Below are 25,553 nucleotides of genomic sequence, written 5' to 3'. Positions count from 1 at the left end.
GAATGGTTCATGAAATTGGACATTTCATGAAATAAATGACTTGCAGATCAGTAAACAAGTCAAATTAAATTAGAAACTGCTGCAACTGACATATAAAAATGCTGTGATTTACTAAAAAAAGAATTGACTCATAAGTGTCATTTGCTTGGGAATCAGACGTCACTGGTTGCGCAGTGTGTTTTTGATTCACTAAAAAGAACTGGCACATAGGAGTCATATGCTTGGAAATTGGACTTCGCTGTTCGCACTGTATTTTTTGCACTGAATAACAATGCACAAAACATCTTTTTACAAAGAAAAAACATATTTATCATAGCACAGTATTCCGTCTGCATCAATGGAAGAATATACATGTGAGAACTACTTCCAACTCTTGGTTCCCAGCTATATTCCATAGTAAACATATAGTCCTCACTTTTCTTCCTTAACAACAGAGACTATGTCACCTAATTAATATTTATTATCCCGGCTGATAAAGTTTATAATATGTCTCCTCACACTTTTCAGATCGTTCCATTTCTGCTGACAACTGATACAAGGATTAAGGCAGACACAACATGAGCAGGTCGTCTATATATCATGCGTGGTCCAAATACACAGGTAAAGCCATGCATGCGTGTGTGTCTGTGTGTGTGTTGTATGAGCTCAGGCAACAGACTAGAGACAGCAGCACCCATCAGGGATAGGTTCCTGTTCAGAGCACAAACAGACACGGTTCACAACCCCCACTGTGAAACAAACAGTCCAGAGCCTCTGCCAGGATCTCATCTCACACTTACACACGCACACACATACACACGAGCGAATGTATGCGGCACACAACAGATCACACAAGCTGACTGCAAGCAGTCCAGAGCAAGATGTCTCAATCAAACAACAAACATAATTCTCAAAGGATGACAATACACTTTCTGCTGTACAGGTGCAAAGACATGGTGACAAAAAGAGAAAGACGGAATTAAACACAGATGGCCAAAGAGAAGACCTCAGGATGGAGAGATTGATAAAGTATTTACTCTTAAGTCTGCTAATCATGGAGAAAAGAGAACTAATCAACCCGTATTACAGAGATCAGACATGCCGTCCGGGATAGAGTCAAGCGGACAGCCTGCGCTCTTCCCCTAAACATGCACAGCCGTTTCGTTCTTTCTTTACCCATTTTGAGACGATAAATTATCCATTAGATTTCATCATATCTTACTAAGGCAATTACATCAAGAAAATGATAGCGCGTGTGGAATCAATTATGCATGCCCTTGGCCGGAGACCAGAGACTGGGAAGTCGGAAAGGGCAGATCCACTCCGCACGTGCACACAAACACACACACACGCATGCATGCAAAGAAACCCATACTACACCACGCTACACACACACACACAAATAAAAAAAGACCCTGGATCTCACAGATGTGCCCCATCAGTTCATCTTACTGCCTAAAAAGTTCATGCACTTAATAATTTATTTGTGTTCTGGATACGGTTTCCCAGCTGAATATTAACAACTTTGAAGCGTGCTCACAGCCAGGGTAGGGCTAAAGGAGTCCGGAGGAAACAGTGCCTCCTGAGTCCCACTGGCCCAAGTCTATTCTCCTCCCCCTCCAACCCCCCCCCCCCCCCCCCCCTCCCCCCTCCTCTCCTGAAACCAGCGTGTCCGTCCGAGGAGTGAACCATGCAGCCGTGCGCAACTTACTTTTTTCTGATTAAGAATTCTTTTTCATCGCAATGTAGGTTTCAAAAACAGGCAAGGAGAGAAAGGATAAAAAAAAGCAATATGCAAAATATGGGGGGGGGGCATTTACCTTTGGGGGTTTTGTTTTTGTTTTTAGTTTTAGTTTATTATTATTATTAAAAATGTCATTTTATTATTTCATTATTAAAACATTTTATTATTTATTTAATTTTTTTTACATTTCAGCTCTCTATCTGATTGCTCATTATAATGCATGCATGAATTTATTTGATTTATATTTTTTGTCCACATGCCCACTCTCAAGTCTCTTTCTGGTTCAATTACATATGACAGTCTATCTTTTGGGAAATGCATACACTGATACATGGCGAGATGGGTGGGTGGGTGTGTGTGTGTGTGTGTGTGTGTGTGTGTGTGTCTCTACGTGTGCTTTTCCATATGGGTTCCGACTGTATGAACGCATGTTTGAGATCTGGAACCATTACAGCCACATGTCCACATGCAGAGGGACACACGCAACGTGCTGAAAGATTTAATTAATTTCCCTCAGCATGTTAACAGAGAGCCTCACTTAGTAAGACAAATCACTCTCAGAAAATGGCACTAGCATTTGAAATCCCAGCAAGGGTATGTGTGTGTGTTTGGGAGGAGGAGGTGTTCAACATCTGCTTCCTTGTTGGGAAGGGGGTTTACGGTGGGTTTGGAGCAGAAAAAAAAAAAAGCACAAATGGCGTCATATGCAGAAGGCAGAATCATTGTCAGTGTGTGCGTAATTTGAGTGGTTAGACGAGGCTCTCTCCGCTATCTCTGCAATGTGTTACAGCGGCGGGCTGAGCCGGGTCTGATCAGCAGTGATTAAGTGCGCCGCTGTATGCAAAGTGCATTAATGAGGGTGTGCGGAGTCATCAAGTAAATTAAATATGTCAAATCTCCCGGTGAACTTTCAATCTTCACATACAAAACGTTGCTTTCATTTACAACCTCCATTTCTCACTCAAAATCCGGGAGGAAAAAAAAGCAAAGCTCAGAAGCAATTTATAGAAGGCTTTTTTCCTTCTTTTTTTACACTGAACCCCCTCCCCTGTGTAAGCATGCACACACACACTTACAAACACAAGCATGCTTTCTCATACACAGCTCCCTGCAGAAGGTCTGACAGGCCGTGCTGATGTGTTCAGAATGCGTATGGTAATAGGCCAATCAAAAATGCAAAACAATTGGCAATTACTGAGAAGACCTAATGGTCATTAGAATTTACAACTAGGTAATGAACTAAAGTCTGCCCACACCATGCATATTCATAAAGCAATTTAGGCTTTGAAGATTAAAGAAGTGCTTAAAATTCAAATGAGCCTGAGCAAATTATCAGTAAGATTCAGTCAGGAAGTAGCAGTGTGTGTGTGTATGTGTGTGTGTGTGTGTGTATGTGTCGCCAGCACATGCTTTTACGAGTAGATGTTGCACATTTTCTTTAAGTTTGTTAACTGGAATAGCCCAGTGTGTGTGTTTTGTGTGTGTGTGTGTGTGTGTGTGTGTGTGTGTGTGTGTGTGTGTGTGTGTGTGTGTGTGCGTGTGTTTATGTGGTTTATGAGGACACAAATTTGTATAATGACATGGGTATGACAGAGGTATTACAATATGAAGGTGGTTTATGAGGACACTGCCTATGTCCCTGTAATTCAAAATGCTTAAAAAAAACATACTAAATGGTGTTTTTTTGAAAATCTAATAATGCACAAAGTCTCCTGTGAGGGCTAAGTTTAGGTGTAGCGTTGGTGTAGGACAACAGTACACACAGTTTGTTCAGTATAAAAACCATTACGCCTATGGAGAGTCCCCATAAACCACAAAAACAACATATGTATGTGTGTGTGTGTGTGTGTGTGTGTGTGTGTGTGTGTGTGTGTGTGAGCCCCGTGGGCCTGACAGAGGCTAGTAAGGGTCTAGGTGTGAGCTTAGAGACCAATCAGCACAATAATGGCTGCTTAACAAAGCTGGCTCTCGGCTTTACTCGACTCTTCAAAATCTTTATTTGTTTCCATCTTGTTTCATACAGATCGGTTAATTCATAAAGACAAAATGCTTTTATGGCAATTGCTGGTTTATTGAGTAAATTATCATTTGAAAAGCAGTTCAATATTTGTGGTAGCAGACGTCTGAGGAGGTAGAGCTGTAACAGAGGTAATAAAAAACTAGCTTTAGTGCAGACATAATAATTTGTTTTCCATTAGTTATGCAAATTACAGTGCTGATATTATATTTACAATAACAGTGATTCAATTAAATCAAATCAAGGCTATAGGTAAGTAAATACAAATACACTGTATCAAAAGTTTTCAGCACTCATAGAATGACAATGTCTTATTAAAGACAAAAAGAGATGATTTGGTGTCTTTATCAATGAAATTGAAGGTTGATCATTTTCTATTAGTTATATATATAGTACAAAAAAAATGTTGTACTCTAAAAAGCCATATTGCTGAGAAATAAATTAAATTCTCTTCAATTACACCAGCAAAAGAAGGTTTTCCAGTGAGCACTCATGGAGCAACACAAAAAAAGCATCATTTGGAGTCTTAATCAATGAAATTAAAGGTTGATATCTGTGTCTAACTGTACACAGATCAAATATTAGAGCTCCTGTGGTCACAGGTAGGTTGAGCCTGTGTGGGCTGCAGCTGGGCTCTGGGCGGCTTCATCCCACTCAAATCTAAAAATAAAGCAATTAACTTATTGGCAGGCAGGAGGGGAAAGAGTATGACAGGCCGTCCTGCTCTAGGTGAGGGGTTGTGACCCACACGGGTCTCCAGCACAATAAAGAAGAGATTCAGATCCCAGCCACCACTGGAACTGACAGAACAGGGCATTTCTGACCATTCATACAGATCTATATACAGTATACACACATATATGTGCATAAACACACACACACACACAAAGCTACAGTGAGCTTATTGTACTGAATATCTGGATATCAGAATACCCAGCGGAACAATATCAAACACACTAAGAAGAATCATAATAAATGCAACCAACCTAATAAATGTAGCCTATCTAATGCAATCTATTGTTAAACTAATGTTTCATCTGCTAAATTTAACATATAGTGTCTATATGACAGAAATAAGCAAAAAATGTCAAATAAAAAGAAAATTAATCTGTGAAAGATCGGAGCTCTCGTCACGCAACACGTCTGCATACTGTCTCGGCGGCAGAGTCTAAAACCACATGCACACATGCAAATACGTGCACACACACAAACACTACAACCCACTAAAACTAGGCAGGCACCCAATACCAACATGAGAAAAGCAGGCAACCACCCAAATCACACACAAACACGAAGAGGGAGATATGGACGGCAGCTCCAGTTGTGGCACACACGCTCTTGAGGACCTCACACGGGTGAGGGGTGTGGAGTGGCTTCAAGTAAAAGTGAAAGGTTTTGATGGAGATCCACCAGCCTGCCAGAGACAGCCTGTCCTGCTTAATACTGTGGTGTTTTTTTATACAGAACCGGATCAGAAAATGAGTATCTAACATCCTGTCTTCACCTGTGTGAGAACTCTGAGGGCACTTCCTTGAGGAAAATTCCATTGCTTAGAGATTGCTCTTTCATAGGTCAGGTGGCTTTGAGTTTTAAGTAACAACTTTAAGAATTTAGAATTTTAGGATAAACATCTGAAACAAAGTAAAGGATTTACCAGAGGTTTCATTTAAAATTATGTAGGATAAATCAAAATAGGCACAAATGAAACAACTTCTCACAAATGAGAAAACTAATGTGCAAAATATAAAATTATAGTTTAGATAAATCTAGATCATTCAGATCTGGAAGAATTTGATAAGACACGTTCAAGTTTATTTTAAGATCTCATTTGTTTGCAAACTTTGGTATATTGGCAACACTGAGCACACTTTGAGATACTGATAAGAACTCTTCTAAAACTCCTAAAGTTTTTAGATTCCTATGGTCTTTTTCTGAGTAGAATAATCTGAGAAAAAGCACAAGATTGTAGCAAAAATCTTGCTCTTTTATAGTTCAGTTGACTTTATAGTTTCAAGTAACTAATTAAAACATCTGAAATAAAACTGACCTTTCCCCAGATGTTTTGCTTTAGAAGAAATTTCTTAAATTCTATGTTTTGCGTTAGGAGAAAAAACTCTAAGGGAAATAATAATAGACACAAATGAGATGAAAGCTTACATATAAACAAGAAAATTAATGTGGATCAATTAAAATCAAATCAAACTTGTCGATCTTGGAAGAATTTGATCATTCAGATTTGGTTGCAGACTTTGGAATCTTGGCAAATCTTAGCAGTTTTTAGACATTGTTAAGAACTTTTCTAAAACTATGAGATTCCAAAAATCTGAGAGGCATGATATTACAACAAAAACTGACCTAATTAATATTCAAAGTTCTGAGATATTTCTCATAAAATTCTTTAAGAGAAATTAAAAACAGACACAACAAAGATAATTGTTTATATACCAACAAGAAATATCAAATTAAGTCAATTTAAATCAAATTAAAACTATATCTCAGATAATTAAGTTAATTAAGTTTGAGTTCATATTGATATCTCATTTGATTGCAGTCCTTGATATCTTGACAAATCTGAGATCTCTTCTGAGGTATTTCTGAGGAGAAAAATCTGAGATATCAGCAAAAATAAAAAATTTATCAGCGTCGTTTGGAGCAATTGTTGAGATATTAAAGCAATCTTATTTGTGATTTTTCTCCCCTACAGGTGGGAAGTGGACCCCCTTAAGAGATTAGTAGAGACAGAATGATAGAAGGAGCGACAAAACAGACAGGAAGGGAAAAGAAAAAAAAAACACAGCGAGCTGAAGGTGTCTGTAGAGACTCAAGTCCTGCCATCTGTAACCATTAGAGCCCAGATGAATTGATCGTATTGAGCGACCCGGCTGGCGCGGGGCATAGCTGGTCAAGGTGACCTCGTAGTAGAGTTGTGTCCGTCCGACGATACCAGTAGGGATAGAGCAAAAAGAAAAATCAGAAGTGAAAAAATAAACTAGCCTAGCTCTGAAGCAGTGACAAGACCATTGCATGTGTCTGACAACGTGTGTGTAAAAGGTAAACAGAGTAGTGGAGGACACCCCTCCTGAAGCCCACCCGATGCCTCCAGCCCTGCTCCGTGCCAATTTCTCTTTGGCATTGGCCGCTGAGGGATGTCCTGCAGTACTAGTGCCAACTCACACACACACACACACACACACCTCACGGCTGCAGAAAACCACAAACAAACGCACAGGCCTCTCGCAGTCACACACACACGGCCTAGCAATTCTGCACCATTCCTATCTGTGTTTATAGAAGCGGTCTGTAATCCGCCGAGATTTCTAAATATGCTTTGTAGTACATAAACATTTTTATGGACACATTCCTCTAAAACATGACACAATTTGAAAGCTGCAATATGACAGGACGCAGTGGGTCTGCATGCGTCCACCCACATACAAAACACGCACACATGTTGGCACAAATAAAACGAGGAGATCAGACTAGAGGGGAGCTTGAATATCAATAAAACGATCACAAAATCTTTCCGCAGAGGCATAATCACACTTCTCACGGACCTAAAATCGAACTCTACACCTGCACACAACAACAGATACTGAGCGCTTCTGTATAGCTTTTATTTTTCACCTAACATTCGGCGGAAAGACAAAGCGATCGCTCGAGGTAGTCCCAGAGAGACGGCGTGATCAGGTGGCATTATGGAGATGAGGACAGACAGAAAGGAGAGAACTGGGTATTTCTCCTCTTGTGATGGAGGAGGCGATGCCATTGTCTGCAGGAGGGAGGGATGGGGGGGATGAGAGCGTCATTGGGTGCTAAGAGCGTATGAAGGGGTGCGGGGGTGGGAGAACTGAGACAGAGCGGGTGGCACCGTGCCAGGCAGTGCCCGTCTGGCTGCTAAATACCTTTGTTTCCTTGCATGCCGGCTTTGGTGCAACAAAACAGGTAAAAACGATGTAATTTTTAAGGTTTAAAGCCTGCAAATATACATTTTTCATATAATATCTCTCAATTTCAACTGAGTATTGCACAAATAACATAACAATGGATTCTCGGTTTTTTCCCATGCAAGAAAAAATTCCCAACCCAACAAAAATGTGTGCTGTAGCCCATTAGATGAGAATGGCGAATGAAAGGAAGCCGTCCACCCCCACAGCAACGAGCTGACTGTATCATGCAAATCAAGCCCGAGGATGCAGAATATCACAATGTTTCTGCGAGGGATGCTGCGAGACACATCTCCACATGCAGCAAAACAGCTCCAAGAGAATTAAACATCATTCTGTGCTATTATTACACCACTTCCCTCTGGAAAACTCTGCACACCTCTCACACACACATTCGCTAATGCTATTTTTTCCAAGATCAGACAGGAGATGGTACACATATGCAGGGACTAGATACAAACACACATGGGCATACAACAGCACGGTGTTCTTTGAAAGGGACGACCGGTCTCGTGTATGAAGAAATCCTGCCGGTGGAGAGAAATAACAAGGTTTTGAAAATTAGAGGCGAATGCCCCCCAACCCAACCAACCCCCAATTCGAATACATATTCATTAAGAGCCGCTTCCAGGGTGCCATCACCGCTTGTGTAAGACATGTCTCTTTGTTGCTTCCTGATAATTCATTTTCTTGATTGTAAAAAAAAATGGACAATCAAGGTTTGGGTGTCGCCCCATATTAAGCCGTGGCAGCAAACACACACATTTGCACAAATAAAATGATCTTGTGATACTAAGCATCCTCTGTATATATGCATATTTCCACATGTGCCTCTAAAGAAAATCTATTACATCTGTCAGAAACACACACTGCATGGGCCGGTTCGGAAAATAAAAACAACTGGCTCTCACTGATGACCGAATGTCAGCTAACGCTGCTCCTCACAAGTCCTCTTAAAAAACGATCAGTGTCAAAAAACGATCGCTCCCTCACAGCTGAACTCCAGAAACGTGCTTTGATGATAATTATGATCATGACAGATCGTCAAGCTCCAGATAATATGCGATTTAAAAAAGGAGGAAGAAAAAAAACAATAAGGAAAAAAAAGCTTAAATTGCTGGGGTCTTTGTTAAGCCACTCATTTGGGTCACATTTTGGCACAGAAAATTGCAGGCAGCTCACATGCCAGACAATCGCACACAGTGTAATTGATTCAATATTAATTGGATGTCCCTGATTTACATTGACTGCTACAGCCATATGCATAGCAGAGAGGGAGAGAGTGACAAAATGGGCGAGCGAGCGAGCGGGAGAGTTAGAGGCATTAAAAACCCACCCAGCAAAGGCCATTTAAAAAACAATTATCTGTATTGAGGTCCGTTCTGCATGGCGGCAGTGTTAGTCCGATCTAATCTGCCGATTTATTGGAGAGCAGTCATAATTTCTGAAGGGCTGCCATAGCGAAAGACAGAGTCTTGAAAAGCGCTTGATAAAAAAAAAAGTTCAGAGCTCCAAATGGCCCCATATCGCGAGCCAAAGCGAATTCAATCTGTTCCATCGACATGTTTTTGGACAAGGCGTTGCGAAACAGAAGATCATAGGATGTTACTCTGCATAATTTTTACATTTCATCAGACGTCTTATATTGTGCAGCAAAGGACACGATGCCGATTATATCAACAGAGTGGATTCAAAGCTCTGGGAAGAGCATTAATTCAACAAGACACTTTTGTGTCAACCTGTCTATTTTTTTTTTGCCATTTTCAAGAACTGAAAGGATTCAAAATCTCATTTAGGGATTAAAAATTAAATAAATACATTATGACTGTATCAAATCACTGCATGGGAGAGGAGAGGATCTCAGTTCTCTCTAGTAAAGCCTCCTCACTAGGATACATTGTGCTATTTGGGCTAATACACAGTCACACACACGTGTATTGCCACTTTCTATGCTCACAGAGCAAATCCATTCCTCTGTGACAGGTACTGCCTTTTCTCACACTGAGCAGCTCTATACGGAAATGGAGCTGTTACATCACAAATACCAATTGCCTTATTTGGTCATCTGAGCTAAAGATCCATCTTAAAAATAGATCAAATAAATAATACCAATTAATATATAAAATAAAAATAAAAACATGACAAAATAAAAAATAAACTAATAAAAGAAACAATAAAATAATACATAAAAATAATAAAATAATATACACAAGATTTATAAATAGAAAGACTAGAATGTTTTCCATAAAAAATGTACAATTACTATATATATAATGATAAAAATATAATAAAAATGGTTTTCTTGAAAGCACTGAACTATCAGCTTTCCTTCAACCTTGCAGTTTTGTGATGTTCTAGAGGACCTCTAACCCAGGTACACACACACACACACACTTAAATTATTCATGGTAAGACATTCATGGTAAGCTGCAGTCACAACTAACCTTGAATATGTTATGTCTGAAATCGTCTATAATATGGCTAATTAATATCTCTTCCCTGTCTGATCTGCCATGGCAGCAGATTCAGTAACATGCTGAGAAGCTGTTATGGACCTTCCCACAAAATTGTTTAAAAAAAAATAATAATAACAAGCACACATAATACCAGTGACCCAACGCTATCAGCTGAACCCTGATACATTATGATGTAAATGAGTTTAATAACCCAGTTTAGCGGCTGACAGAAACAAGAGACGTGCGCGATAGCCGGCTCGCCTAAAGGTTGTATAATTTGTGCTGAAACTGCATCAACATGCTTAAAACAAAGAGGGCAAGCAGACACAAATGACCCCATTCAGCCTCCATATCTGATCAAATTTAAATGTACTATAGCACAAAACTGTGTTCCACAGCAGATTATTGTAAACATTTATATGAACACAATCTAGGAGGCTTCTCAAACTATGCAAGTGGGAACTGTTGGAAAAGAACTTGATACTTGAACTCAGCAGACGATAATTAGCCCAGAGCAAAAGGTCAAGTCCAAATGACTGTTGATGGGGCTAACCGGACCCAGACGCTTCCTGGAACCTGATCTTTGAGGCAGACCAGAGAATGGCCAAACGTAAAGCCAAGCCAGAAAAACAGACTGGAAAGTCTCACTCTCACATTTTCTACATTTAAAAAACAGCCACTCTAAATCGCCACACCAGCACAAAACACTCATGGACACATAATAACACGCCGACAACTCAAAGCAGTTCATTTCACTTAACGCTCAGCTTAAGCAAGATTAGATTTACGCTGCTCTAAGATTCCAGGGTTGCCTTTATTTTAAGTTGTTTACAGTGAAAATTAGGGACTATCTTTTTTATGACTGTATTTTCCGTGTTTTATATAGTGCATAAAGCCAACCACTAATTAAAACGCACATCGACAAAAATAAAACAAATAATTAGCGTTGTGTTATTGTTTCCTGACAAACCAAAATACCCGAATGGCCTTCCATTTCCTTTCCTTTCTTGACAGAAAGTGAAAATGTGCAGGCGTGCATTTATACGGATAAGATGTGGCTGTGCAAGAACCCACAACGAAATCAAGATACATCTGTCGAGACCACATGAGAGAGGCTGTGCAGCACAGAGAGGCATTTCCCATGAGCCTATGGACACACACCGAGGGGGATGGCCTCTCCTGTCACAGCAAGGACTCCTCGAACCTCCCCTCCAGTGCCAAAATCTCCCCCTCTCAATCCCTTTTTTTTCTCCTCCCAGTAGGGGTGAGCAGTCCGTCATGCCATAAAGAACACACCCTTTGCAATCTACTTTAACAAATCTGCAACTTTTAATTCACAGTCTGCCACTTTGGGCCTCATTTGATTACCATGGAGAGTGAACGACAAGTTACCAGAGAAAAGAATTTGAAACACAAAGTGCAAATGTGTTAAACCGAAGCCTGCAGTCGGTGGTGGGAATGTGTGATCTATGGTTCGAATCTGAGCTTAATTATCCAAATCCCACAGAGTCCATCTGAAGGAGATCCTTGATTCCAAGCAGCGATGATCTTGAGATAATAAATCAGATTTTAAATGTTTTTTTTTTTAAATCTTTGTACTCTATGAAGTAATGCCGGTTCCTCTTTTGGTCTTCGTAATGGCTTCTCACTCTGAGGTTTGATTGAATATACCCCCTTCCCCTTCCCCTTCCTGCCCCACAGCTTTTAAATATTCAGCACTCTGATACGTCTCCAGAGCTGTGATCGAGACGCCCCACCGAGAATGGACATGTGTCTACGATATGTGGCCCACACAATAACTCGGCTCCGCCACAAATGTTCCTCACACAGATACACACACAGCCCTTCTATATTTCAAGACAAATCACATGGGATGAGGTTACCTGTAATGTTTTCCTGTTTGGGACAGATTCCTCGAGAAGACGTCGATAAGCAGTCATCGTCCTCTGGCGTGACCTGGATGCCCACCTCCACGGGGTTGGAGGCTCTCCTCAGCTCACCATGCGAGGGCGAGGGGGGCTTATCCACTGCTTTGTCCATGCACAAAGTGCCATTGCACTGCTTCCTTTTGTGCTCAATGAAAATAAGGATGTCTCCCAAAGGGAAGTTCATCTGACACTGGCCACAGGTGAGCAGGTCCTGGTCTCCCTCTGGAGCTACCTGTACTAGCCCGCGCTGTTCCTGCCTCTCCTCCGAGACCACGGCTGACAGGGGCTCGGCTGCACGCAGGAAGAATCCATATGCGACACAGAGGGAACGAAAAGCAGAGGGAATATTAGAGACTGGGTGCTGTAATGAACGCAGTCAAGAAGAGGGAGCACATAACAGGATAAAAAGTACAAGGATACACATTTTATGTTAATCCACCACTTTAATTTGGTTTATCATTTCATATCCACCTTTAAAATTTCTGATCTGTAATTACCTTACAAGTTATGAAAAATAATGATAATAATAAACATTAAAAAAAAAATTAGTCACTGTCAGTTAAATTTCAGTGAACAAGCATAAAACATAATATTCACGTAACTAATAGCAAGGGCTTGACATCTTATTAGCATATGATTTATTATGATATAACAGTAAAGGCAACAAAATGTTGTTATATTTGCTTTGGTGCATTAACGCCTGTGTCTAAAACTACAGTAAATTCCTCTCAGTCTGACTCTTTGTTTCACTCAACCATACACACATCTGGATCATGAAATCATTGCATGGACAACATGTGTAGATATCCAGAAAAGCCAACACAAGTCACAGCTGCAACAATACAAGTTTCACACAGTAAAGGTTATTAGCTTTTTTTCCCCCTCACGATAAAGTTAGCTGTAAGGTTCACACACACACATGCAGGTATTTTTATAATGGTTGTTTAGTGAAATTTTGCACAGAGGTTACACTAGCTTCCTAATGGTTAAGAATCTTGACCTTCTTTATAAGCTGCCAATTTCATACTTTAATGAACCTAAAACCACAGAGAATCAAAAAATAGATTTTAATTTTAGTGGGTGATGATTGGTACAGATTTTGATATAAAAAAAAAAAAAAAAAGGTGTTAGGATCATGTGCAGGGCGGTTAAATTTACTTCGGCCCAGTCTGGGGCAGATATTGAGGGGCAGATGTGGAGTATCTCCCAGACGTGCTTATGAGGAAAATATATGACACATTTGCACAAGAAGGACAATAACGAAGTGTGATCAATTTCCCTTCTATATCTAGTAATGCTTTTCGCTATTATGTAGTTTTGTTTTGATTTTTGTTTTTTTTTTCGAGAATAGCTGCTCGCCATTCAAATAAATAAAAGGAAGCCTACTCGATTTAAAGTGAACTCAAAGTATTTTAGAACTGATTTCTAGATACAGAGGGATTCATGTTGAAATTGATTCGTAATGATAACAGCTATAGAACTTCCAGTTAGGTGTGATTGTGATAAAACACAGAGATAGTCGATATATGCAAAACTTCAGTCATGATTTAATAATAATACCGAGCCAGAACTTCTAAAGTTGGTAACGTACATAGGCTATTTCAGCGGTAATAAAATACGTTACATTAAAATAACAGCTCATATTCAACACTTCAGTTAGCAATAAAAATTAAGCTATATTATGTACTTATTTTACTATCGCAGCTGCAATCTAAAGATATCCGCATGTATGCATGTTTTTGAATTATATTACAGAAACTTTACACGACTGACTATGCATAAATAAATTCTATAAATATGTTGCAAAAGAATATTAGACAATCTAAATCATTCTAAAACAAATTACGTTTGCTTTGAATGTGTGAAAACTGTGGAAAGCTGCATCGTATTAAATTTCCCCAATTGCTTGAAATTCCACTACAATCAGCGCTTGCACTAAAAACGACATTGAATTTAAAACTGGTTGAGAGTATTTTTAAAGATTTCAAAATCAATGCAAGTGTTTAAAAACAAAAGCAGCTTAATTTAAAAAAAAGAATGCTGATAATATTTTCAAATAGCTCTCCTCAGAAAAGTAGGCTATCTGTGTGTAGCCTGAACGTGAACATTTAAAGATGGGTTTCAGTAAAGTCATTTTTAAAAGTTTGTAATAACAGCTTCTTCGTTAGAATGACTCTTTCACTTTAAAAAATAACTGTTTTCTGTGTCATTCTGAATTAGATGGCAAAGTCTATCAAGATAAACTACATTCGGTCTATCATTGCCGGAACATCCTTTGTTAGTTTACTTGATCTATTACAAATTGCAAGGTATAAAAATGTAATGCCAGGTCAGGACGGGGTAAAAAAAAACAGTTACAAGTTCATATACAATACGTTTCGCTCTTGCTAACATATGGTCAAATATAGATAAAGATAGCGGTGAAACTGATCGGTTTCGAGTCTAGTTTATGATCGTCGTCTGCCCCCTAGCGGTGGGACTTCTGACACGAACAGCAGCGAACACACGGAGTAACCCGCGCTGAGATCCCAAAGCCTGCGTGTGGAAACCCAATAATGTTACACGATACTTTACAATGTTACAACAACTCGGGATTTGTGTCAAACATGTTCATCTAATAAATCGCGGCCAATGCTTTTGCAGCTTTACGTTTGAGATATCAAAGGGTAAAAATCTAAAGCCAAGAAGACAGGAGCTAAAATGTTTTCGTTTCGTCGTGCTCCTGACAACATTTCAGGTCCATAAAATACGAAACAGACTTTATTTACAAAAAAGCAACCTACCACAGCCCTTCAAGGCATGTTTAGAGTAAAATAATAATAATAATAATAATAATTGGAATGATAATTCGGAGAACAGTAGTAGTAGGCTACGAATGTGTGCATACAAAAAGAGCAAAACCGGCTGGTTTTCTTGATACACTTGTATCTAAATAGTTGCATTGCATTTAGGTTTCGTCTTACCTTTTTCACCGACATTTAAGACAAAAATAAGGCCTAAGTGAAATCGAATTATCCTTGTATAAATGCACACGAAACGGCAAAGAACGTAGCGTAAAATCGTCTCCTATTGCTTTTAAGCGAAAGCCCATGCGAATAGCTCAAAATCGCGCTTGTCTTCGAATGTCAGAAAAGCTTAAGTTTAAAATTCGAATAGATTTTATATGCAGATGTCTTGCTCTGCAATGTTAGTCTCACACAGGCGACTATCGTGCTCTATTTGCTGGCAGTGGGTAGTACGCGCACGCGGCGCTTGTAAACAGTCGGACACGAGATTTTTCCCAATCAAAATTCACTTCCACTCTTTGAAAATCTTCCAAAAATAGTGCGAGAGGGGGGAAATCCTGCCCAGAATCACAGACAGACAGCGTTACGGGACATTCCACGAGATGTGAGCGTAAATAAACGAGCGAAAGCACGCGTGCATATACCCACCACAGTCCGGTATATGTGAGCGCTTGCTCTTAAGTGGTCAAAGCGACTAGGGCACGAGAGCCAAGACATATGCGCCTAAACACCGAGTCGGCACGAACTTCTCCAAGTACAACGATGGAAAGCAAACTTTTGTGGCATTTCAGCAGACGAGGGTGCGCGTAAAGGCATTTCAGAGATGGGAACGCTCTCTTCACTAAAGTCCACTTGATCTGCGCTGTCCAGTGTCCAGTGTGTCTTCACTGAGAATTACGCTCCTCTCCAGCAACTCAATGCTACAGAACGGAGCCAAAAACAGGTAAAGCGAACGGGCACAATATATATTTGTCTTTACTTACGCGAAAAATCCCGTTTGCTTAAGTGCTGGGGTTTGCCTTGCTTGCGGCGAGACATGGTGGTTGGTGGTGGCTTTCAGCTCGGTTCACATCGGGAGAGCCGGGTTAGAAGGGAGACTCCAGAGAAAATATCTTCATCAATGCCTTTGACATCCAAAATAAATTAGAAATAATACAAAGATGGCGCAGGGAAGATGGATTGTGGGATAGCCGTCATGGCTTTTTTGAAAAGAGAGAGAGAGAGATGAAAAAATGGCAAAAGCCCCCCTGAGCTGCAAGTTCAAGTGCGGACGTGACGTCCCTGCGAACTTGAACGTCAGGAGATGGATGGACACAGACATACAGAACATGGGCAGGGCAAAGCCGTGGAGTGGGAGGAGGGAGTGGAAATAACAAAACCAATGGACACTCATTAGGGGCTGGACATGAAAAATAGACCCGAAGAAGCCAATGGACAGAAAGATCAGGGGGCCGGACAAGAGGCGAGAGAGCGAGAGAGAGAGAGATAGAGAGAGAGAGAAAGAGACGCACACACAGAAAGCGAGAGAGAGGGGGAGATATGTTTAATGAAAGCAATGTGCGCTGCGGCGAGTGTGTGTGTGTGTGTGTGTGTGTGTGTGTGTGTGTGTGTGCGCGCGCTGGGGGGTGGACGCAGGGAAACAGAGCACGAAAAGCCAATGGACAGGAGATTCAAGGGGGCCGGACATGCTATATATACAAAAAGAGGGGGAGAGGAACCTCGCATATAAGGTTTCGTAGTGGACACTGATGGTGCTTCAAACACAGTCACTCAACTCCTGGTCAAACAATCAGTCAGAGGTAGCGCGCAAACTGCTTCTCGGCGAGACACACGATCGGGTTGCGCGAACAGGACAGACAGGTTCCGAGTCGGGGCATGTGGGTTCAACCGCCGCGTGCACTGCCACATTCCTCCAGAACAGACAGAAACTTAAGGGACATCACATAGAGAGTGGCATAGGACACTCGCTCGCGATGTAGGTGGGACTTAAATACTACAAAAGTGTAATTGTAAAAATATAACAACACACTGACGAATAGATTGTGGGAGCAGCCCACTAGAAAGAAAGGGGACGGGGTAATAACTTTCAGATGTGTTGAGATTATAGAGAATGGCGACTGGGGGGGGGGGGGGGGGGGGTCAGTAAACTGCCGCCGCGTGGATTTAGAAATATAAAGATGCTGTAAACAGCGCCGATGCATTCGAAATTAAAGAGACATGAGGCGTAAAACCGAACGCGATGACAAGCTAGTTCAATCCACGAGGTGGGAGGAAGAGAGAGACACCCCTGCGAACTAGTAGAAGTACGACTAGACTATAGCGACTGCTCCAGAGACTCAAAGCAGAGGCTGCGTGAACAAGTGACAGTCTGCGGGGAAAAGGCACAATTCAATAGGGAACCGATCGGAATTGAAGTCGAATGCTGGAGATAATACGTGACCCGTGAGCAAGCGAGCGAGCGAGTGAGTGAAACTGCTTTGCAGGCTTATACGCTGACATCTTTGTTTCTGGACCAAGACTGATCGCTGTGCTGGTGCCTGTGTTTTTGTTTTGTTTTTTCGGCGCGAGGTGTCAGATTTTGACGCGAAAGTTGAGTCAGGTTTGCGCTGGGTAAAAAGGTCAACTCTGCGCGAGGGCTATCTGTGAATGCCAATGGATTCGCTCGACTGTACCACACTGACTGTGCCGATGCTTTTCAGGTCATTGTTCTCAACAAGTGAATATGATTAAAAGCACCGTATCGATCTGCATTTTCTATATAAAGCCTTTGATTTCGTTGCAGTGCAGCGCACTATTCTCCGGCATGCACAAAGGGAGCTAGATACATTTAAAGCACTTTTAAGAGTCCAGCGCGTAAATTATATCGTTCTTTAAAAAAAAACATATAATAATAATAAGGTGCTTTAAGCAAAGAACAGTATTCAAAGAAACACGAAGGTTTCTTGATTTGGCTATATGATTATTTGCATTTTATAAAAGCTCATTCAGATAATTGCTTTGATTTCTAGGCTCTTTAAAGCACCAGCATAAAGTGGTTTCTGGATAATCAAAAGTAAGCATAGAAGGCTATTATATACAGAATCACGCTGTGTTGGCTCTTATTTTGACTTTTATTTTTAAGCGTCTAATATTTCTGCGACCGTGCAGCGTGATTGACAGAAATACACCACGGATTCCTATAGGACCTCTCAAGAGGGATTGTGCTCTGCAGTTCTTGCATCCCACAAAAAGATTGAATTGTTTAACCTTGCTCAAAAAAATTCCAAGTGTGATAAAAATAACTTTTTTTTTTTAAGTTTTGAGGTTTGCTGTAGTCGGAAACCGTGATTACAGGTTATTGTGAAAACTTTAAGTTTGCAAAAGGAATATTTCCTTATACGCATGAATAGCAAATATTAATGTAGTTAGGATGCGACGTGAGCAAACAGCGTTTGCTTTTGACTGAACGATCGTTTTGTATAAGCTTTCGGTGCAAATTTGGGGATGTTCATGCATTTCAGTAACACTAACCATGGCACGTGCCCACTCAGGCCATTGGCTGATGGACCGCCTTTTTTCCACATTTTTACTTTTCTGAAAGTCTGTCCCTGCTCCAGGCGGACATTGATCAGCGCAAACGGAGCGTTTACACCTCCTTCAGGAATGGAAGCTATCAGGCAGCAACAAAGCGCCGCGTACAAACAGAATCTCAATATGTAAATGACAATGCGACTGATCCCATCATAAATCAGCCAGACGTTAAATGCATTGCAATATCCATCTCTCCAATGCACGGTCAGGCGCACTCGCTCGTACAGAAAATGTGCTTTTGTGTGAGAGAGTGACAGAGAAAGCGATTGGAAATGAGAGAGAGGAAAGTGCGATGACAGATTCATGCTTAAAATAACGTTGCGCTCAATGCGCGAGGCCCTGTGGATGACACAAAAACCAGATTACCAAGCCTACATAATATCATGACTGTTGCTGGTAGATCACTTTATTAAAATACGACCTTCATAGCTAAATAGTGGGGTTTCACTATTTCAGACTACCAAATGAATATTGGTGTATGGGTCAGAGGAGGGAAAAAAGCAAGACAGTTTAATTTCTTTTGGTCATGTGCTTGCCTTCCAAGGGTAGTGGCTCAAGGAAATTGACTGACTGGCCCCTTGGGCGCATTTTAATATATGGAAATGACCGAGGGCTTATGCGATAAATCAACGCCCAACGCCCTGTTCATGCTTCACTCCTCTCATTTTCCCACTAGCTCTGGCAATTCATCAGCAGATCTGTTTTCCTGCAACTGTTGTCCAGCGCTGATGTAAAGTTGAAAGAGGGGCTTTATTGGCATTTATGGTTTACCAGCGAGATTAGCACTGAGTAAAAACCCTCGCGTGCACTATGTGTGTATGAGATAGAGAGAGAGCGCAAGTGTGTTCATTTATCTTTGACTAACTTTAACTGGAAAGAGTTTGCAGGATAAAAATGCGCATTACGATGGCTTTTTGTTGTAATTTATTTGTCTTTCTCCGCATGTATTCCAATAGATTTCCATGATCTGGCCAAATTTTTTAAACTTTTCGTTTTTGCACTCAAAGAGCACATGTCAGTCGTTACTGAGCTGTTGATATAAACAAAGTGTCTGGTAAATACTAGCAGGCCTATCTTTAACAACAATTTGTGTTAATAATATGCAAAACAAAGAAAACATTTTGTGAATCCCTCAGAGTTGGACAATGTTGGAGAATTACGTTCTCGATCCAATTTTTATTTATTTATTTATTTTTGTCCTATTAAATGCAACGTTCTTATTACACATTATTATTGCACATAATTTAAAAATTGTACATTTACTTCTATATTCTCTTCTACATTCTTATCAAAGCGACTATACAGTAGAAATGAGAAACGAGGCATGTTTTACTGATTTAATCCAAAGACAGAGCCAATACCCAAGTAAAAAGCAAAAAGTAAACAAATGATATTTGCCAAATATTTCTTTGCCTCTTCGGCTGAGTGTTTTGTTTACCAGATGTGGCGATTAGTATGTTAAGATCTCCATACTGTCTGGTTCACACAGTTAGTTTGTGGATGATGGCCATATCGATGGACTTTGGGCTAATTTACAGACAGATAAAGAGTGAAGCCCATACACTGACGCTCCTGGATGGAATTAAATCGGCCTTGTCTTGTTGCTAGGTCTAAATGAAATGGCATGTATGTCTCAGATATGGTTGTAATCGTGATATTATCCTCTTACGCGTTCCTCTGGGACAGGCTCTGCGAATCGCGGTTGAGTAATTAACCATGTAAAATGTCACTGTAAAAAAGTGAGCATTATTATCGAAATTATTTCATCCAAGTGCATTCGCTTCCAAGGCATGTTTATTTCGTACAAAAGACCCTAAAAATAAAGCACAGGTACCTCCATAAAAGACATCAGTGCAAGCTACATTTCTTCACTTCCCAAAGACGAATGTTATTTGACACAAGAAATCAGACTGACCGTAAGATGAATTAGGCCCTTTCCTGTCGCCTGTGAAAGACTTTGACCACCTTAAGTCTACATATCCCACTGAATACAAGTTCTACCTCAAAGGACGGAGAAAGGCGTAATGGGAATGCTCTTAAAATCCCTGGTAAGTCAAGCCTTGCCTTCTTTAAGGAATTTTAAGCTTAAGCAGTTCAGACACATTCGCAGACTGAAAATTAATATTAATGGCTAGATTTCACAATGTGGCATTATCACACTGAGCGATGGGTGGGCATGCCATCTCGGTTTTGGCAGGTATTAGATATAATCAAAGGGATTACGGCTCTGTGGGCGAAATTATAAACGTGATACTGGTTCTTCAAAAAGCAACGGAGTGTGAATGTGTTAAAGAGAAGAAAAACAGGAGAGACTGAGAAAATCAGATTACCGGTGAGACTACATGATGTGGGCCCATGCTATAAAATGTAAAGACTACAATTATTATGGGGGGGGGGTGCTTTAAGAGAACAAGTAAAATACACATTCTCAATATTATTGCGTAACCGTTGTTATTTCAAGGTGACGAGCTTCACAAGTTCATGCCAGCCGGTGTTTGTACTGTAGTTATTCATTTTACATTAAGACAGCCGTTTATCTGTAGAGTTAAGACGTTTATTTTCATGTTCATTGCGCATAGAAGCTGTATAAATTATCACTGAAAAGAGGTTGCTTAAACTATAATAGCCTAGGCTAATGTAAAAACAGATACTTCCGTAAAGCATATAAACATCTTTACACAGGCCTATGCTACAAACTAATGCACAACACAATTGACATCCCCGTTCTGTATCAAGAACCGAGTATTCAATCCAAGGATAATCTGCTGCCATATTGCCTTTCATGCTAAACTTAGATTAAGCGCAATTAGTTATGATAAGAACTCAAAGTAGTTTATTTACAATAACCTGTGACATAAAAAGTCTAGCACGTTTTAAACAAGATACAAAATAAAATATGCAAAATATTTACATAAAATAAACGGGATAAACATGCTACAATTAATAATAAATGTTAATTATATAAGCGGGATAAAAGGATAAACGCTGGAGTCATGAAAAAGGTTTCTGATGATGGACAGAATCGCGGAGTTTAAGAGATTCAGGGAGCAAACAGCAATGTGCCGTGCTCCAGGCTCCCTCTAGTGTTCAGAATTAGGATGACAAGGAATTCCGCTAGTCTTCACAAGAAGAGAAGTGAATTAACCGACTTGATTTTACGACATTATAGACCGTTAGATTAAACAACTGAGTAAAAAAATAAATAAAAACACGACTTTTTACAGCGATATAAGTTTGGGATCTAAAACTGAAATCTAGTTCTTTATTAAACTCTCAAGGATCCATTCCTCACGTTTTTCTTTAGCGTACTTTTTTTTAGAGCAGAGTTACGTGTAAAAACGCGATTAATTCTATTTTTATTTCACAATTTAAATAAAAAAGACTATACAAAAGGCAATTCAATGTGACGATGTACTGCGGAGAAGAGGACTTTAAGACTTTATACAATTTATACGTTTAAACAATTATTTTTATTTGATTTATTTATTTGTTCTTAATAATGAGGAGGACGAGGATAATCATCAGTTCTAAGACAACATGAAAATGATTGCAGTGCAATGAATAGCCTACTTCAGACCAAAGACCTTTAAATGACAAAATTATTATCATGCTTTAATGTTTCCCTTGTTTTGGACGATTTGCACGAATTGATGTGTAATACAATTATAAAAAGGGTAAAAGTTTAAAGAAATCTTTTACACATTTGTAGTATGCATCATTCTTACGAAAATGTTAGATCTATGGCCGTTTAAATTGTTATTTTTATGCCTCTTCCTCAGCCTTAAAATGAATAATCTCGACCAACTCCTACTTGAGCTACTGAACATCAATATGGCAGTCACTAGTGCTTTGATAAACAAAGAACGAAATTTCAAATATCACAAATCAGAGATAAACTATATGTAATCTCTTAGTCGGTCAGGATATAGAATTTGGTCTGAATATCTTGGCATACTCCTTATTATCCAGCAATAATTCGGTAAATTGACTGAACTGAAATATTTCAATCCGACTGAGGAATTCTGTTGGTTATAATTGCTTCAGAACCATGGACAGCGACTCTTGGAAATGGTTCCCACAGCCACACAAACTCTGACATTGTATAAGCTTGTCTGTGAACACGGGAGACATGCTCACGAAACTGCAGGAAAAAATGCACTTAATTGCCTTTTATTCCATAGCGTGATGAACAACAATAACAATATCCTTCAATCTGACAACGCACTGATTCTGATTACTAAATGCTTTCCTGCAGACTCTGTTACACCAGTAGGCTACATAAAGGGATAATTCACCTAAAAATAAACATTCAACCCTCGTGTCTTTCCAAACCTCTTGTTTTTTCTGTGAAACATAATACAAGACATTTTCTGTGTTGGTTTTTGTTCATACAGTGCAAGTCAATGGGTACCGAGATGGTTTGGTTACCAACATTATTCAAAATATATTATTTTGTGTTCTACGGAAGAGAGAAATTCATACGGATTTAGAGTGGCATTAGAGTGAGTAAATATGACTGAATTTTCATTTTGGGGTTAACTATACCTTTAAGAGTATGCAGAACAATTGCAGTTGCTTACCTGTTGCAAATAAATAACACAAAAGAAAAGAAAAGAAAAGAAAAGAAAAGAAAAGAAAAGAAAAGGTTCTACTATATGTAGAAGTGCTGTTTTCTTAGTGAAATGCAGCATTAAAGACGATTATTCCATATCATATTGTATTCTATTGTGTTTATCTCTGTCTTAATTATATTCATTGCCATACTTTACAAAGTACTTTTTGTTAATGTGTAATTTATTTAGTGTCATTGTTCATACGGACCTTTCACTTTCTGCTTCGAACATTTCCTTTGTAAATGCTGTTCCGCCAATATAAAATAAAGTGGACATGTTTTACTGAAATGTTCTTGAAAATAAAGATGATATGTGAAATTTGAAAATGGTGTTAAAAAAAAAATATTAAAAGACATAAATAAATAAAATGTCGTTGTCCGGGTCGTTTCTTGGTCTTAAATTGGTGAAGGTATCCAATAAAATACATATTAAAAAAAAAAAAAAAACGCCTTAAAGTAAGAATCTACACAATCAACTGCACTCACCGGCAGCATTGGATGAGAAAATTATAAGAATGTTAAAAAAAGTTGTCCAAAGTCTTTTGGAGAGAAAAGTGTGTCGAAATAGCACCACGACATTTGAGAATGTAAATGTGAGCACATGCAAGAGAAATCTTGATTAACGATGTGAAGCTGTGCGGCTTTTCCACACGTATAAGCTAATACAAGATCCATAAGCGCGGTCACTGAATCCACAAGCAATTTTTAACGCAACATTTCACAAGTCGCCTTGAAGATTCAGTGTAGATTCTTTCCAAGTTATTGGAACACAACAATTGTGAACTTGTGATATCATCCTGTATAAAACTTTGTAATATTTACAATATATATATATATTATATATATAGTTTTGTTCAAAAATGGGTTATTATAGGCCTACGAATACATAGAATAATAACGTCGTAGACCGATATATTACAGTGCCAACGCTGCAAATCATAATAATTATAACAGTAATGTCAACAAAACATAATTGGGCATACTAAAAGAACTCTTACGCAACATTTCCTGTACTGTTGCATGCGCTATTCATTGGCGAGCTGCTGGGTGTCATCACGCCACACCACTGGCATGGAGCCACTAGATGGTGCTGTGGATAAGCGATTACGCGCGGCACACAGATTCTTTGGAACGATCTTGCCAAAGCCTGTCTTGTGTCTAATCGATTCAATCACAACATATGCCAAAGCTCTTATCTAACTAGAACTATTACGCTTCATCAAATAGAGCAGCTACAGCATAAAACCCTTAATGAATAGCCAAATTGTTAATAAGTAAATGTATTCCCCATACCAGAGGTTTCAAACTGGGGGTCCAGGTGGCCAGTGTAAAAGTAAAAATAAAATAAAATGATAGATAGATAGATAGATAGATAGATAGATAGATAGATAGATAGATAGATAGATAGATAGATAGATAGATAGATAGATAGATAGATAGATAGATAGATAGATAGATAGATAGATAGATAAAGTCGCTTGGATAAAAGTGTCTACTAAATAACTTAATGTAAATGTAATAAATACACAGTATAAATAAGGTTACAAAATAAATAAATAAATAGTATTAATAGAAATAAACGATAACATTATATAATATAGTATACATATAAAATAATTAAAATTAAAATAAGTAAATTAAATAAAAACAAACAAATGAATAAATAATGCATATAACAGTACAGTGCTGTAATGAGTAGAAAAAATGTGTAATTAATGTAAAAAACATAAAAACAAAATATTTTCCACATATTTACAATATTAAGCTGTCTTTTAAGAGTTAGGAAAAAATGAGGGGTCCCTCACACAAGCATGATTCTATTTGGGGTCTGTGGCAAGATTGAAAAGCCCTGCCCAATACCATTTATATAGCATATAATAGAGCTAGTTGTCATTCTGTACAATAGCCACTATATCTTTAAGTCAAATATCCAATTACACAAATGTGTGATATCAAGACTAAAACTGATGCCTGAGCCCCACAGAAGGAAGATGGTTGAGGCTTATGAGTCTGAAGGAGGATTTAAAGCCATTTCCAAAATACTTAAAATCTATCACTCCACTGTCAGCAACAAATGGAGTAGCCATACATACAAGAAACTCCACAAGTGTGACACAGACAAGTATCCTGTTCAGTGTAAGACAGGAGTATAAGAAAAAAAATAGAAGCATTTCTGCTAAAGGGAGCAATACCAGCTACTAAATGCTTATTTATATGCCCTTTTGCCCGAACAGAATACAATTTCTGTTATGTTTGTTGAATAAAATATTTCAAAAACAAATGTCCATTCTTATTTGATTAATTACACCACTCCTTCCACCCATCAATAGTGTTCCGAATAAAGTTTCAGCATTGATATTCCCACAAATTTGAAAAGGGACAAAACTGGGGATGTACTTGTACTTACACGGCACTGGTCACGTGATCCGCTAGTGACCGCTTCTGACATCTAGTTGGGGGGGGGGGGGGGGGTGTTGTCACAAATTATCTTTGTGATAGATAAATATTTTGCCCAGG

The 25,553-nt window shown here is 39.2% G+C and overlaps 1 protein-coding gene across 1 annotated transcript in view; it reads right to left on the bottom strand.

The window, feature by feature from the left end:
- Positions 1-16,145, bottom strand: part of LOC306884410 (B-cell lymphoma/leukemia 11A-like) — a 54,139-nt gene extending 37,994 nt beyond the window's left edge. Inside the window, exons 1-2 of the mRNA XM_079440233.1 lie at positions 15,838-16,145; positions 12,024-12,359 (exon numbers count right to left, since the gene is read on the bottom strand). Of these exons, the coding sequence (XP_079296359.1) occupies positions 12,024-12,359; positions 15,838-15,892 (391 nt within the window). The 5' untranslated portion in view covers positions 15,893-16,145. The remainder of the gene's footprint in view (positions 1-12,023; positions 12,360-15,837) is intronic.
- Between the last annotated feature and the right edge of the window lie 9,408 nt (positions 16,146-25,553).

Source organism: Barbus barbus (assembly GCF_936440315.1).
Source record: "Barbus barbus genome assembly, chromosome: 18".
NCBI classification, from domain to species: Eukaryota; Metazoa; Chordata; class Actinopteri; order Cypriniformes; family Cyprinidae; genus Barbus; species Barbus barbus.
This window is presented reverse-complemented; position numbering and strand designations above follow the sequence as displayed.